The sequence below is a fragment of the Folsomia candida genome, unplaced genomic scaffold, assembly GCF_002217175.1.
Source record: "Folsomia candida strain VU population unplaced genomic scaffold, ASM221717v1 Fcan01_Sc009, whole genome shotgun sequence".
Classification (NCBI taxonomy): Eukaryota; Metazoa; Arthropoda; class Collembola; order Entomobryomorpha; family Isotomidae; genus Folsomia; species Folsomia candida.
The window spans coordinates 4,156,845-4,170,903 of record NW_019091201.1 but is presented as its reverse complement, the minus strand read 5'-3'; the positions used below and the strand labels follow the sequence as shown (position 1 = coordinate 4,170,903).

General features: G+C 37.4%; 2 protein-coding genes across 11 annotated transcripts in view; one reads left to right on the top strand and one right to left on the bottom strand.

The window, feature by feature from the left end:
- The first annotated feature begins 26 nt into the window (after positions 1-26).
- On the top strand, positions 27-5,136 carry LOC110854362. 4 transcript variants are annotated; one of them, XM_035854844.1, is made up of 9 exons: positions 27-60; positions 538-704; positions 1,043-1,195; positions 1,448-1,618; positions 1,754-1,817; positions 1,895-2,154; positions 2,390-2,995; positions 3,214-3,740; positions 4,215-5,136. In XM_035854844.1, exons 6-8 carry the CDS (start codon positions 2,059-2,061, stop codon positions 3,436-3,438), a joined length of 927 nt encoding a protein of 308 aa, XP_035710737.1. In that variant the 5' UTR covers positions 27-60; positions 538-704; positions 1,043-1,195; positions 1,448-1,618; positions 1,754-1,817; positions 1,895-2,058; the 3' UTR covers positions 3,439-3,740; positions 4,215-5,136. The 4 variants fall into 4 exon arrangements, with proteins under 4 accessions (XP_035710737.1, XP_035710735.1, XP_035710738.1 ...); XM_035854842.1 differs by lacking the exon at positions 27-60 and adding an exon at positions 72-286; XM_035854845.1 differs by lacking the exon at positions 27-60 and having other exon boundaries at positions 72-704; positions 1,895-1,931; positions 2,023-2,154.
- Positions 5,137-8,932: 3,796 nt separating this feature from the next.
- Positions 8,933-14,059, bottom strand: part of LOC110854193 (tyrosine-protein phosphatase Lar) — a 224,196-nt gene continuing 219,069 nt past the window's right edge. For 6 of the 7 annotated variants that reach the window (XM_035854764.1, XM_035854765.1, XM_035854768.1 and 3 more), the window contains 18 exons: positions 13,468-13,781; positions 13,261-13,401; positions 12,967-13,013; positions 12,755-12,894; positions 12,596-12,680; positions 12,468-12,522; positions 12,283-12,387; positions 11,942-12,060; positions 11,806-11,867; positions 11,642-11,741; positions 11,509-11,571; positions 11,312-11,433; positions 10,774-10,903; positions 10,498-10,576; positions 10,312-10,422; positions 10,005-10,192; positions 9,883-9,930; positions 8,933-9,645 (listed from right to left, as the gene is read on the bottom strand). In XM_035854764.1, coding sequence (XP_035710657.1) covers positions 9,583-9,645; positions 9,883-9,930; positions 10,005-10,192; positions 10,312-10,422; positions 10,498-10,576; positions 10,774-10,903; positions 11,312-11,433; positions 11,509-11,571; positions 11,642-11,741; positions 11,806-11,867; positions 11,942-12,060; positions 12,283-12,387; positions 12,468-12,522; positions 12,596-12,680; positions 12,755-12,894; positions 12,967-13,013; positions 13,261-13,401; positions 13,468-13,781 — 1,972 coding nt within the window. In that variant the 3' untranslated portion in view covers positions 8,933-9,582. The remainder of the gene's footprint in view (positions 9,646-9,882; positions 9,931-10,004; positions 10,193-10,311; positions 10,423-10,497; positions 10,577-10,773; positions 10,904-11,311; positions 11,434-11,508; positions 11,572-11,641; positions 11,742-11,805; positions 11,868-11,941; positions 12,061-12,282; positions 12,388-12,467; positions 12,523-12,595; positions 12,681-12,754; positions 12,895-12,966; positions 13,014-13,260; positions 13,402-13,467; positions 13,782-14,059) is intronic. The other variant, XM_035854767.1, reaches the window with a different exon arrangement.

The window sequence follows — 14,059 nt, the reverse complement described above, 5'->3', positions numbered from 1 at the left end:
TAAATATTTAAATATCAATGTCTGGACTGGAGTTTAGGTGGCTGGCTACGTGCAACTTGAGTTGAGTAAATTATAAACATTTGAGGACATTTAAAAATAATTAATTAATTCGCAAAATAGGATATCAGATTAATTAATTTGCTATTTTATCATAAAAATTATCCAAAGTGTTAATTGAACCATAAACTAAATAGCTCATTTTTCCATTATGATGGAGTCAATTTCTCCAGTAATTAAACGGAACAAGTAGAAATTTAAGCTGTTAAATCAGACTTTGAATTGAAAAGTGAGAAAAATAGGTCAAAATTGAAAACGTATCTAATTAGTTATTTGTGGCTCGTGGTCGGCACGTCATAGTGACGGCGGAAGCGTGGGGACAGTGACCTGAATTTCTGGGGGACAATGTCCCCCCTGTCCCCCGTCTCTGATGGCTTGTTTATTAGTTTACTACTCTCTGTTTGGGATTGTGCACATTTGAAAATAATTCTAGCATCATTCGAACTCACAATTTTAATTATGAATTTGATATTTGAACAGATATTTGACATTAAACAGTTTAATTTAAACTGATCCGGTCTGGCCAGCTTTAACTATTTAAGAACCCCAACGTGGAAACTACACTAGCTCTAACAACCAAAGGTTCTATCCCACACCTTTGGAAGGCCCTAGCTTTATCACCCTGTGACCGAAATTCCGGTAAAAATGTAAGTAATAATAAAAATAAAGGAAAAATCCAAAACCGATAGCAGATAAACAAGCCACATTTTTTGCCCATCACAATTCTAACTTCCGTGCAAATAAACAAAACTCCATCGAATTTCAACCATGGTTTGCAGTTGAAGTAGGGGGGGGGGGCATTGGCATTGTGGGGTTGGAGGAGGAGGGGCGAGATACGATTTCGCTGAATTTCTGGGGGGAAAATGTCACTGATGGCTTGTTAGTTGACTGTTATCTGTTTGGGATTGTGCATATTTGAAAATAATGCTAGCATTCGAATTTCGAACTCACAATTTTATTAATTATGAATTTGAAATTTGAGCAGAATGGCATTAAACTGATCCGGTCTGGCTAGCTTTAACTATTTAAGAATCCCAACGTGGAAGCTACACAAGCTCTTAACAACCAATGGTCCTATCCTACACCTTCGGGAGGTCCTCTAGCCCTGTCGCCCTGTGACCTAAATTCCGGTATAAATGTAAGTAATAATAAAAATATTGGAAAAATCCCAAACAGAGAGCAGATACCCAAGCCAAATTTTTTACCCATCACAATTCTAACATGCAAAAGTCGGAAAAAGTAAAAATGTATGCAAACAATCAGTGCCCGCGGAAGTGTGGGGAGACAGAGGGACAATGTCCCCTCCCCAAGGTTATTCGATGTCCCCATCATCTGTCTCTGTTGTATAAACCCTTCCCTGCCCTATCCTGCATTGTTAATGTCCCCACAGCTTCTGCTGCTTCTGCAAACATTGTCAAATTGTTGGAACCCATTCCAAGCGCGGATTTAATGTTTATCAATGATAAATTATCATCGCCGCGTTGAAGTCAAGTCAACTAATCCAACCAAAGGATAAGAAACTGGTCAAAGTGTTGATCAATGATGAGAGATAAGCGCAAAGGTAATAACACAAAGCTATCGGAAAAATTGTGCATTTTGCTCGCACTATGTAAATGAACCTTTAAAAATGTAAATTTATAAGGAAATCATTTAATCATGAAATTTGTTTGATTTTCTCTTTACTAATTTTAATTAGTGGGAACTTTAGCAGAAAATCATACATAAATCGAGTCATGCCATGGATGTGAAGCCCCAAATTCGTAATACAAATCTCATTGTCCTGCTTTTTCATGTATATTTAGACTTTAAAACTGTCCTTGTTTGTACCCTTCTTTAGCCCGACTTTCACCGAGTATAATAGCGGAATTCTCCACGTATGTACATTGTTTACCACATCCATGTGTCTGTTTTTACCGTAAATTGCGTGTGTGTATTAGTTTTTTACCTATTTTTGCAAGCCGATAGTTTTTACATGATATTTCAAGTAAAGTCTTGGAAAAAATGGAGGACACCAGTCAGAAAATTGAAGAATCTTGTTCTTGTTCGTCACCACCTAGTCACCAATTTCCTGTTGAATCCGTTCTACTAAATCCTCTTGTAAGTGTAACACATGCATGCAAATAATTCCCTACCTTTATATCTGCATACATACAATTTAAATTATTAATAGATACAAATTTTAGAGTAGAAATTTGTAAAAATGCATGTTACACGTCAACGCCAACAAGAAAAATATTATTCCTAAGTAGACATATTTACAATTATAAATCAGCATAAAATATTAATCTGTAAACCAAATTTTTCAGTGTTAATTTTTTTGCAATTATTTCAGCTGCTTGGAACTATTCTCGGAAAATTGGACCTCGACTGCCTTCTCACTGCTCGACTCGTTTCCACCACGTGGGCGAAAGAAGGGTTAAAATTGTTGCGAAAATTCGACCTTATGTTCCGCCTTCAACCGCAACATTTTGAGGATTCTACATCAACATTGGCGCAGTTGGAGTCACTCGTTACGGGTGGACGACTCAGTCACACCCTTCTCTTGTCCTTCCAAACCTGCTCCTGGCGGTACTTGGGACCGCATTTTAATTTGTTCCACCACATGGAATTTGATTCGCCCGAGTACCAAGCTTATAACAAATTTGTACTCGCCGAACATGAAGCGTTCCACAGCCTTTGCGTGGCCTCCGCCATGAATTGCGTCGCTATAAATACACTCTTCAAAATTGGACGTTTTGTAACCGAGCTAAGACTTGAAATGAGCCTGGAAAATGAGAAGGATGCCGCCTATGTCGTCCAAATTCTAATAGCCCTGCCTAAACTTAAGATTTGTTCGTTGGATTTCATCGCATTTTCAAATCAAGGATTCAAAGCTTTGTCGTCGTTGGGCAAAGGGTTATCGAGTCAGGTGTCCGTGCTGGGAATACGCTTGGGATTGGTATGTATGTAATTGAAACGGGTTGTGGTAAATCGTCGACGGATGTTTGGGTAACTCGTAGCCAGATAGGTAGCCAAAACAGAGCAATTAGTTGACGCACAGTTAACTAAAGATTCACAGAACACACCGAGTTATCCATCCAAGATTTACCCGGCCGTAACCCATTGAAACCGATTGAGTTCAAAGCAAATGACTATTTAGACTTTCGCCAATTTCAGAAATATCGGAACCACGAGGTACTAAGTCAAATCGGGGCTAAGCATCTTATGAGCACATTTTCCCGGTCCAATATTGAAACCCTTGACCTAACCGGATGGGAACAATATGGGCGAGTGAACCAGGATTTTAAAGCTTCTGGGTCGTATTTAGTAGAAGCTATTGCTTCTCTCATTCATGATGACGCCACAAATTTTGCCCGGTTAAGTAATTTCCCCGCAGCCTGACAAGACTCCATCTCTTCGTCTACAGTAATCTTGGGGGGCAGGGTGTCCACAAATTTCATCATTTATACCCCATTTTAGAGCAGCATAGTGCCACCCTAAAAAATCTGATCTTGTGGTGGGTCGAACGTAGCAAACCGTATGAATGGTACACACCCATTTCACTCCCACAGCTACGGGTTCTTACGTCTTTGGAATACTGTTTTTATTGTTACTCCGAGGGATTTATTTCCTGTCCCGTACCAGGGGAGAATTTGGACAAAAGAAGTCTCTGGGACGTGATGTGTCTCAGAAAGATTTTCATGGTAGGTATAATAAACAGGAAGGGTCCTCAACAAGTAGTGTTTAGGATGCAAGTAAAGTAACCACTTGCAAGAAATACCACGAAAGTGGTTTCTTTCAGCTATTTTGACCTGCAAGAAATGCAAGGCGCAAGAACCTACGCCCCGCCGTTATACTTCATACCGCGCGTGGCGAAATGGCACATATTTTTTGCATTTTCTCCCAGTGTCTTGCACCCCGCATTTCTTGCATTTTCTCGCTTTGCAGTGCAACCCCACGAGAAACGAAACACTGAATAAGTGAAGTAAACTGAAATTTTTCTAAAAATACAAGTTTCCGGGAATTCAATAAATATAATCTTATCCATAATCCATCTTAGCCACATGCATCTCATGTCCTTCCTTCGCATTACTTGTTGAGGATCCCTCGTAATATTGAATTAACCGTTGAATTGACCAAAGTGTAATTAATGCATAAGGGAACATTTTTTAATGCAGGGTACCCTTCGCCACACTCTTCCTTGTCTTACCAACCTGAGTGTTTTCCTATTTTACATTGGACGATCCGACGATACAGAAATTTGGGATTACATTTTTCCCCTTCTGGACGCCGACGGAAACGGCCCTTTAGTTCACGAGCAGCTCAAAGTGCTCAACATTTCGTTGGTGGCGGAATGCAACTCGACCATGCTGAATCGACTGGGGACAACAACCTTCCCCAGACTGGAGACACTTCGACACGTAAAATTTAAAGATGAATCGTCACGTTACGTGACAGATTGTGCTCATCGCTTCGACGACCGACGCCAAGAAGGGCAGCGTTCATGGACGTGTTCGTCTTCTTCTAAAAACAAACCATCGTCCAGTATGAACGGAGTGCTTTGGGATGAATTGGAGCCCGACATTGAAGAAAGTATAGGTGGATATGCTTTCCCCATAAGCCACCTTTTAAGAGGGGATGATATAAATCCTCTAACTGTACTGTCGTATTAAATTTAGAAGGCAAAAATCACATGGACATTCGAAACCTGCAGGTTATCGAAAAATTGTTGAAATATGTACGAACAAAGACCAAAATATGTACGAAAAAAATGATAAGAATTTTCGAAAAATTTGTAATTTAAATTTAATACGCTATATACATTTTTTGGGGGGTCTAATTTCTTTGAGGAGACGAAGTTCGTTGAAATATTTACGAAATGTATGTATTTTGGGGAACATATTTATGTATGTATTTTTCAAATAATAGTGGAAATATTTATACGTATGATAACCTAGAAATAGCAATATGTAAAAAAAATTTGATATTTTTGTAATCTATACTAAAGATAAGTAAAAGTTAATGAATGCAGTGATGCACGTACAAAGTTTGACTTGAAAAAGTTGAAAATAAATGCTTGTCAAGCCTTTACTAAATCAATTCTCCATTAAAATAATTTAATTTTAATGTTTAATATCTAATACAAAATGGTTCTTCTAGTTAATGTTGCATATTCAGTGTAAAATTTTTCACATTCACGTGCCTACTCATAGTATACCTGGTACGCATTATATTTGCAAAATCACTTAACACAATAATTTTAGTTTTATAATTTTACTAGAAAAGTCCAGCTTGTAATTGTTGGACGACATCCAAACTGCGAATTCTGGCCATGTTTCGATCAATTGATTGAAACGTCACGGCCAAATCTTCAGCTCCGGGAGGCGTTTTTACCGTCACTTTGTAGACGAGCTAAAAATCGATGTTTAAATTATTAAATTAAGGAATAAGTTATTTATATAATTGAATAAGTTAATTAACTACTCTGATAAACTCCAAAAAATCGATTGATCCTGAACCATCGTCAATCGTGGCAAAGTATTTTTTCCTCGTTTCGATGGATGTAATGTCCCCAAATTCTTCCAGCGTGGTACAACTTAAATTTTTAGGAATTATAAAAATCAGTACGATAAAAGCGACTTGTTTAAAATTGTTAACTTACAACTCTTCAAAGTCCAGCAATCCGTCCCCCGTGATGTCAAAGACTTGAAAAGTTGACCGCAACCTATCGACCATGACATCATTCCATTCGGGAAACTGCTTCAGGTCGACTTTGACCGTGTGGTAGTTGTCCTTCGCGGCCTTGGATTCTTTCCGGTATCGAATAATGGCTTCGAACAAGGCTTGCGTGGCTTTCTCGTAGTTGACGGCAATCTCCACTTGTTCCGAGGAGGGGGACATTTCAGCCTCGTCGTCATTCGTCGGTTCTGGTCGCAGGTTTCCTGTGAAAAGGTCAAAAATATTATTTCCTGGCATTTATCTCATCCCTGCAAATTATCAAGTGGGGCTTATTGTGATATTTTTGTCCGTCCGTCCTTCCGATAAATAGGATATCTCCAGAACACCTCAAAATAATTAAATGCCGTTATCGCCTTTGTCCTTCTAATTTTGAGTTCTCCATTAAGTTCGATAATGAGGTCAATCGGAACACCGCGGAGGGGTGTGGTCCAAAATTAAATTTAGCCTTCATTTTCATATGGGGTCATTTTAAAGGAAATTTCACCACGAAATCAAAGCCATCAATATTTTTGACCTCGGACCAACCCACGACCGTGACGACGAGGTCAAAGGTCATAACTCACGTAATTTTCATGGAGTCATTTTAAATTATACTGTACGCCACCACTTTTGTATGTTTCTTTGAGACATGTTATTTACCCGAGGGGTCGAAACGGTCATCCTCATCGAAGTAAATCGCGGCCGAGGAGAGCATGGGGAAGGTGGTGAGACGCTTCAGGAGACGCACAGCTCCGCCCAAAATGCTATGAATGGTAATCTTTTGATACCATTTGAGGGGTCGCGTCGTTTCGCGGGATGCTCGCAGATTTTGTGTCATGTGATTTGAAGGGGTGGAAGCAGCCCTCCGCAGAGTGGGGTCGTGGTCCCAAGGGCCCTCGGTGAGGGGGGAGTTTGCAAAAGAAGCCCAAGTGCCGTCCTTGTTGGTCAGAATCTGACCCGAGATGCCATGATGATGATGGTCAAGTTTTTGCGAAAATGGTAAAGTTTTTGCGTGCAAAATGAAATCAAATTCGCTAAATGATCCAAATTTGCACATAAATTTATTTTGACTTCCTTGACAATCAATTTCTGAAATTTTTAAAAGATTAATTACTCTACGCACGTTTTATTTAGCATCGCAACTCATTTTGCAAAGCTTGCGAATCTCAAAGAACTGTGTCCGGAGGGGATTCGCAAAAAATTTCGCAAATCTGCACAAAAAGTTCTGTTATATTCTATTTTAATTTGTTTTTTATGGAGTATTTGCAATTTCTAAAGCATTTAATAAAGATGATGAATTTGTAAAATGCTATAAAACCATGCACAATTGTGGTTTTGCAAACTAAAACTTCATTTGTTTCCTTTGCAAAACTTTTTCGAAATCTCCGAAATTTCGCAAAAATTCGAGATTAGTTATGCTGCTATGCTCAATTTAAGATACATACATGTGAAGGTTGAACGTCATACATAATAAAATTTTGTAATCAATAAATAAATAAACAAAGGAATGGGAAATATGAGACGATTTTTAGGAAAGGTTCTTTTTGAGGCAAAGTGAGACAAATGATTAGAATTATTTATGATAATTTTTCTTTCTCTTATCCAATTGAGTCTGGACCGGCATTGTTATTTTTGGGTTTCTTATCGGTTTTATAAATCGGGAACAGAAATCAAATTTCCATCACGATCGATTTTTTTATAGAAAAGATTGGCTAAAATTTAGACAAAAATTGAGTCAATTTCACGCCAAAAGTTGATTTGACAAACGGTTAATTTGATTTTTTATCATGGGTATAGTTGATGAACCTTACTCGATTAATAATGCACGATTAATAATATTTGTGCGTGCAAAACAATGGCTTTATTGAACAATTAAATTACTTAATTCGCACAAAACACGAAATTAAATTATGCTTGGTCGGGAACGTGGCTTGCAAATTTGACGATCGGTGGCTGTCCAGGAGAAGAACGGCTCAAAAACATACATACGATTGCATGTCTAAAACTAACTAAATATGCAAAATATACATAATAAAATTGTGTTTGTTTGCAAATATCCAGAGTAAAAACATTGATATGACTTTATTAAACTTTTTTTCGTAACAACACGATCGTTAGTAAATGTCTCACATTAATTAACTAAATACATATGCACGTCTCAAATCTAGGTATTTATATCTTATAAAGTTTATAATAATATAAACTAATATTCGCAATTATTTACTCGTCATCTCTCTTTTGATATTTTTTTCTTTTAGTCGTACATACATAAAAGCAGGGGCCGCGGAGGCTGTGGGGACATTAGCATTGTAGGATAGGGGAGGGAGGGGTTTATATAAGATGGGGAGATGATGGGGACATCGAACAACCGTGGGGACATTGTCCACACCCTTCCGCGGCCACTGGAGTCATACTTAAATACAATTATTACTTCAATTAAACAACAATATCAAACAAAGTATTAAATTTCTCAATATGTTTGTTTTTTGCTTTCACAGATTTAATTAATTTTGTAATTAATCGAGACTATTATAACAAGAGAGACTTTAAGATTTCCTCTTCACAATTTTATGTAAATGTCATTTTTTTATACAATTTCCGAACCTACAATCTAAACATTGAATTAATTAACTATTTTTATATATTTCTATTCATTTATTTACTTAAAAGTGGTGGACGAGACATGAGAGAAAGCACGTAAAGCTTTTTTATATAGACACTTATGTCAATTATTTCAGAAAGAAAACTTCGTATAAAACTTCTTACCCTAAATTTGGAAAAGTTTCTCTCACAGAAAAATTTTTGTGGGATACGCAATTCTAATTTACATAATTTAATGTTATTATTAATTAATTACAAATAGAGTATTAAGAGTTTAAATTTAATTAATTAATTACATACATATGAATTGTGCAGCTACTTATATATTTAAATAGCAGTTTAATTAATTATGTATATATGTAAATTAGTCATTAAAGATTACATCACATTTTGAAATTCCAATGATATCTTGTTTTTTACACAAAAAACGAAACGAATATTGCACAAAAAAGTGGAAAATACTGTTGATGCTAATATGTACTTATAATCATTACTTGATTACAGAAATTGGAGCAAATAATTTCACAACGGTGTTATATTTACATAAATAATAATTAAGAAATTAATCAATATTTTAATTATTATTAGTTAATTATTAGTGTTGGTGAAGAGGTGACATTTTACATGGAAAAAAATATTTTTCAATTTGCGACTTTTTACAGACGCTTTGAATATGACACGCTGAATGTTAAATGACTTTTGTTGACTTTTTTATGAATTTAGCTATTAATTAAATTTTAGGATTATTGTCTCTTTCTGAAAACACTGAAGAATGTCTGGAAGGGTTTTCAAGATCTTGTCGATTTAAATAATCTTATTTAGTTAATTAATACCTAATTAATTAATTAAATGGTTACGATGATTGAGTAACTTACACTTTAATATTTATAAACTAGATAAATGAGATGTATCAGTCTTGTCAAAATAGATGTTTTCCTTTAAACGGTAACTAACATTGTGGTTAATTTGTTAATTAACTATTTATGTTAATTATGTAAATGACTCGAGCAGCAGCCACGTGGACACATATTTATGTATGTATCTCTATTGTTTTACACTATTGTACAATATTTTTGCGAGAACGGACAAATGTAACGATCAATAATAAATAAATTATTCTTAAATATTCATAATTATATTATATGAATAATTAATGAGATGCTTTGAAGGTTGATATTTTTAAGTTGTAAAAAAGGCGAGGATTTAGAAGAATGACGCGAAGTATTTTTATGCATATTGGTCATATGCCAAGTACTCGAGGGCAGCTCGGTAACAGAATTCGTATTGATCCTGGAATATTAAAGGGGTAAAAAATTTGATTAGTTAGTTATTGTTTGATGGGGGTTCATGAATGACAGTGGCCGCGGAAGCGTGGGGACAGAGGGACAATGTCCCCACGGTTGTTCGATGTTCACATCATCTCCCCATCTTATATAAACCCCTCCTTCCCCTATCCGACAATGTTAATGTCCCCACGACTTCCGCGGCCACTGCTTCACGATATAATAAATGGTTGTTAATTTGTACCTCCGATTGGACCATGGCAGGCCGCTGTGTCCTTAATATTCTAACAGTCTGAAAAAAATAGGTGAATTTCAATTAAAATCAGTAGAAAATATATTTTTTCAAATTTTTTTTTAAATTTTTACCTGGAAGAGGTCGACAATATCTTCACTCTGAATTCTGGCGAGAACGATGCTCAACGTGATGAAGACTCCCGTTCTGCCGACGCCAGCGCTGCAATGCACCGTGATGGGACCCTCTTGACCAAACTGCTCCTTCGTTTTGTGCACTTGACCGATGAAATCGATAAAGCCTTCGGCCGATTTGGGGATACCTGAGGCAAAAATAAGACCACAAATTAGAATATTTTATCTCCTTTAAGTAATTTTGAAAATTTTCAAAATAAAATCAAGTAATTATTCCCGAAAAGTACAGAGCTATCTAAATATGTACCTTGTTCAGGCCATTCTGCAAACTGGAACTGCCTTATCGTCCTAGACTGCCCGTCCCTCGCGTCAGTTATCTTAAACTCTCTAAGTGTATATTGTGCTGGGGCGCCCATACCTGTCGAATTTATGAAAATAAGTTAAAATTTGAAATTAACGACGAGATTCTTCAAGGGTTGAAATGCCAACTTACAAAACTCTGCGATAGGATCCACAACAAAGCACGCGTAGCGTTGAGATCTGTCATTAGGCCAGTAATGACAACATTTTTCCTGTTGAGGGAAAATTTATTGGTATTATTTATCTCATCTCATTCATTCAAATTTCTTCATTTAAGGAATACATTCTTCCATTCATTATTGAATAAATTCATGAATAATTTTTTCCAACTTTTAAATTGAATGAATATTGAATGAAGAAATTTTTTAAAACATCTCATCTGTTCTAATTGAGAAATGAAATGTCTCACCTTTCCCATTTCTCTTAACTTGGTCAACATAACAATAATTGTACTGTTGTGCTCCCAGATCATTCGCCAAAAGTCGTCTACCGTTTCGGGGAGGGGTCCTTGCGTAGCGATATAAGCATTTCTGTCCATCCTGCCGTCAATTAAAATATATGCAAATATTAATTAACATTCTACCCGAATTTAAATAGAAAAGTAGAAAGCAAAAGTAGTAGAAAGCTAAGCAGGCCAAAATTTGAGCAGTGTTTCGGGTGAAAGAAACTGGCTTTTTGCAGCTATTTTTTCGACCTGCAAGAAATGCAGGTCGAAAGTCAAGGTCAAAAGTCAAGGCGCAGGTCAAGGCGCAAAAAACTGCACCCCGCCGCTATAAATTCTTCATACGGCACGTGGCTAGATGGCGCATATTTCTTGCACTTTCTCCCAGTTTCTTGTACCTCGCATTTCTTGCGTTTAAAGAAATGGAAGTAGCAAATCCCCAAGAAACGAAACACTGAATTTGTCTAACAAGCATAAAATCCAACACCGATCGCCCCTAACAAACCTGTCTTTATACCCGTCGACAAAAGACGCGTTGATGTAGTCCGAGCCCTCCACGCCTCGAATGGGTTGCAGACAAACACGGGTGTTTTCGAATGGAAGGATATTTACAAGGCGATTCTTCCTCTGTAAAAAGGTCATCCAAACAATAAGACAGAGGACCAAAGGCACTAAATTATACTAAAATTCGGATAAACTTACTATATTGATAGGTAAATTAGCACTTAAAAATCGACTGGGATCTATCTTCATATTGGAAAGTTTCTGAAAAAAGTGAAGCCAAACGTTAGTGAACTGAATGTCATCATTTTGGAATTTAAAAAATTTTCTTTACTTTAAATTCGATATCTAGTCCGGTATATGATTCTCCCGGATGTAGCGTCGTGAGCATGTCTAAATGAGCTTGAAGTTTATCGGCCGGAATTTCCGTGCACCTGAAGAACAAACCAAAATTAGTACAAAATGATCTACAAATAATCTGCATGCAAATTAACCTACCCGCAAATGATCGCTTCTACGATGGCGTCATGTATGAAAATGTATTGATCCTCTGTTTGAACCTGTTAAAAAATTAATTGATTTTGGTAAACACAATTTTCGGCACAATTTCTTTCTACTTTCACTACTTTCTTACCATGTAATTACGCTGAGCTCGGAGGCAAGTCACGTGCCCGTAGATATCGACAGTATTATCGTACTTCATTCTTTCCAACATGGAGTCAATGACTATGAAACAACCCGTACGACCCACGCCTAAAAAAATAAAATTAAATACGCCAAATTATTCCTTGGACATGTTTCATACGCATTTTTGTCGCAGTGGCAGCGGAAGTTGGAGGAGGGGACATATTGGGGCATTAACATTGTGGGATGACTTATTAACATGGACAAGATACAATTTTGCAGAATTTCTAGCGGGACAATGTCCCCCCTGTCCCCTTGCTTCAAATGCCAATGCTTTTTCCTGTAACCTACCAGCACTACAATGTACAATCATTGGGCCACAATCTGGCGGATTTAAGTACTTGACGCGACGAAGGAACATTAAAAATGGGGCGGGATGGTCGGGCACGCCATGATCTGAAATAATGCATGAATTTCATAAATACTTGTAGAAGTTTAGTTTGACGAACGGGAAATTTTGTTGATGAAATATTTACCTGGCCAAGCAGTAAATTGGAGCTGTTTTATCTCACGAGTTTGCTGCATACCGGGCTAAAAGTGGAAGAAAACGGGTTAAATTAGTTTGTAGACAACCAAAGTCAAGAAGAATAAGATATCAACTTACCGCCGTTTTACGAACGATAAAGCTTCGTATACAGTACGTTGCCAACTCTTGAACTTCACGTAACGTTACAGTGACCTCCCCGTACCTGTAATTAAAGCATAAATATTTTAATAAAGGTTCATAACGAACGTTGCAGTGGCGAATAATAAATTTCCATACGTTTCAGATCCTCTTGACGGCCAGTACTGGTCACATTTCACCCTCGCCCGTTCCTCCAATCTTGTCATCATCACAATCGATGCCGTATTCACCTCCCAGCACATTTTCCAAAAGTCAACAAAAGTTTCTGGAAGTGGTCCCTGCAGAAAAACAGATTTTTCGTTAAAAAATATGCAAAAATTTAATAACACAAAAATTCAAGATGCACCCACCTGAGTCGCGATATATGCATTATGTCTCCGATAACCATCACAGTAATCTGAAAAAATTACGAAAAATTAGTCATACAAAATACAAAGGTTTCTTAAACGTGAGATCTCCTCCTTCAAAATCTGGACTGAATATTTAAAAAAAACTTCGAAACTTTCTGTTCAACAAATTTGCCGTCCAGAATGTTCAAAATAAATTCCCAGAGGTGAGAAATGATTAAAAATGTGCTGATTTTGACGATACGTCATAGAGTCCAACATACGTTATTTATGTAAATTAACTAATTTTACACTCACTAGCGTTAATGTAATCCGATCCTGGCACGCCTTCCGTCGGTTGTAACACGACACGAGAATGATCATACGCCACTACATTGGCGTACCGATTTTTCGGCTTGTTCACTTCCAGATTTGAACTTTCCCAGGTAAATTGTTGACCTAAAACCAAGTAATTAATATTTAATGATCACTTATCAAAATACTTATCCATATGCAAATCCTCACCTGGATCGACACTCTCATACTCTTGCGAAAACAAGTGGTTATCATTCGCCTTGAGCCGTTCAATGTGGGCGGAGAGGTCGTTAATGAGAACGGGGGGGTTGCAAGACATTGCCGGACTTTTGAAATTCATTCGCCTCATTTCGACCGGATCACTGGGACATTCGGGACCTCCGTTGCCGTCCAAACCCATCGTGTGAATGCCCAGGTTGGAAGTGATGTAGCCCGTCGGCATGGGGCCGTCGGGCCCATCGTTGGAAGCCATTAGGGGTTTAAGAACGCCAGATTGGTCGACGTGCTTGTGAGTTACACGCCTCCTGCGAGAAAAAGAAGGCATGTTGGGGTTTAGTTTATTAAATTTGGGAGAAAAGTGTATGGCTTGATTTATGTAAGGTACGAGAAATAGTCATTTCTGTGGGAAAGGGATTTAAGTTTTGTGTACACACACGCACGCATGATAACCAGTGGCCGAGGAAGCGTGTGTGGGGATCGAGGGTCAATCTTATGTAAACCCTCCCCTACAATATTAATGTCCCCAGATGTCCCCACGGCTTCCGCGGCCACTGGGAAAATTCAAGCTACTCAAATGTATGTA

What these genes read in the sequence shown, in the direction of transcription:
- LOC110854362 (XM_035854844.1), top strand. Translation starts at nt 2,059, where the DNA reads ATGGAGGACACCAGTCAGAAAATTGAAGAATCTTGTTCTTGTTCGTCA. An exon ending in CCGTTCTACTAAATCCTCTT is followed by an intron (nt 2,155 to 2,389) that starts GTAAGTGTAACA and finishes CAATTATTTCAG; the next exon opens with CTGCTTGGAACTATTCTCGG. An exon ending in TGGGAATACGCTTGGGATTG is followed by an intron (nt 2,996 to 3,213) that starts GTATGTATGTAA and finishes CGCCAATTTCAG; the next exon opens with AAATATCGGAACCACGAGGT.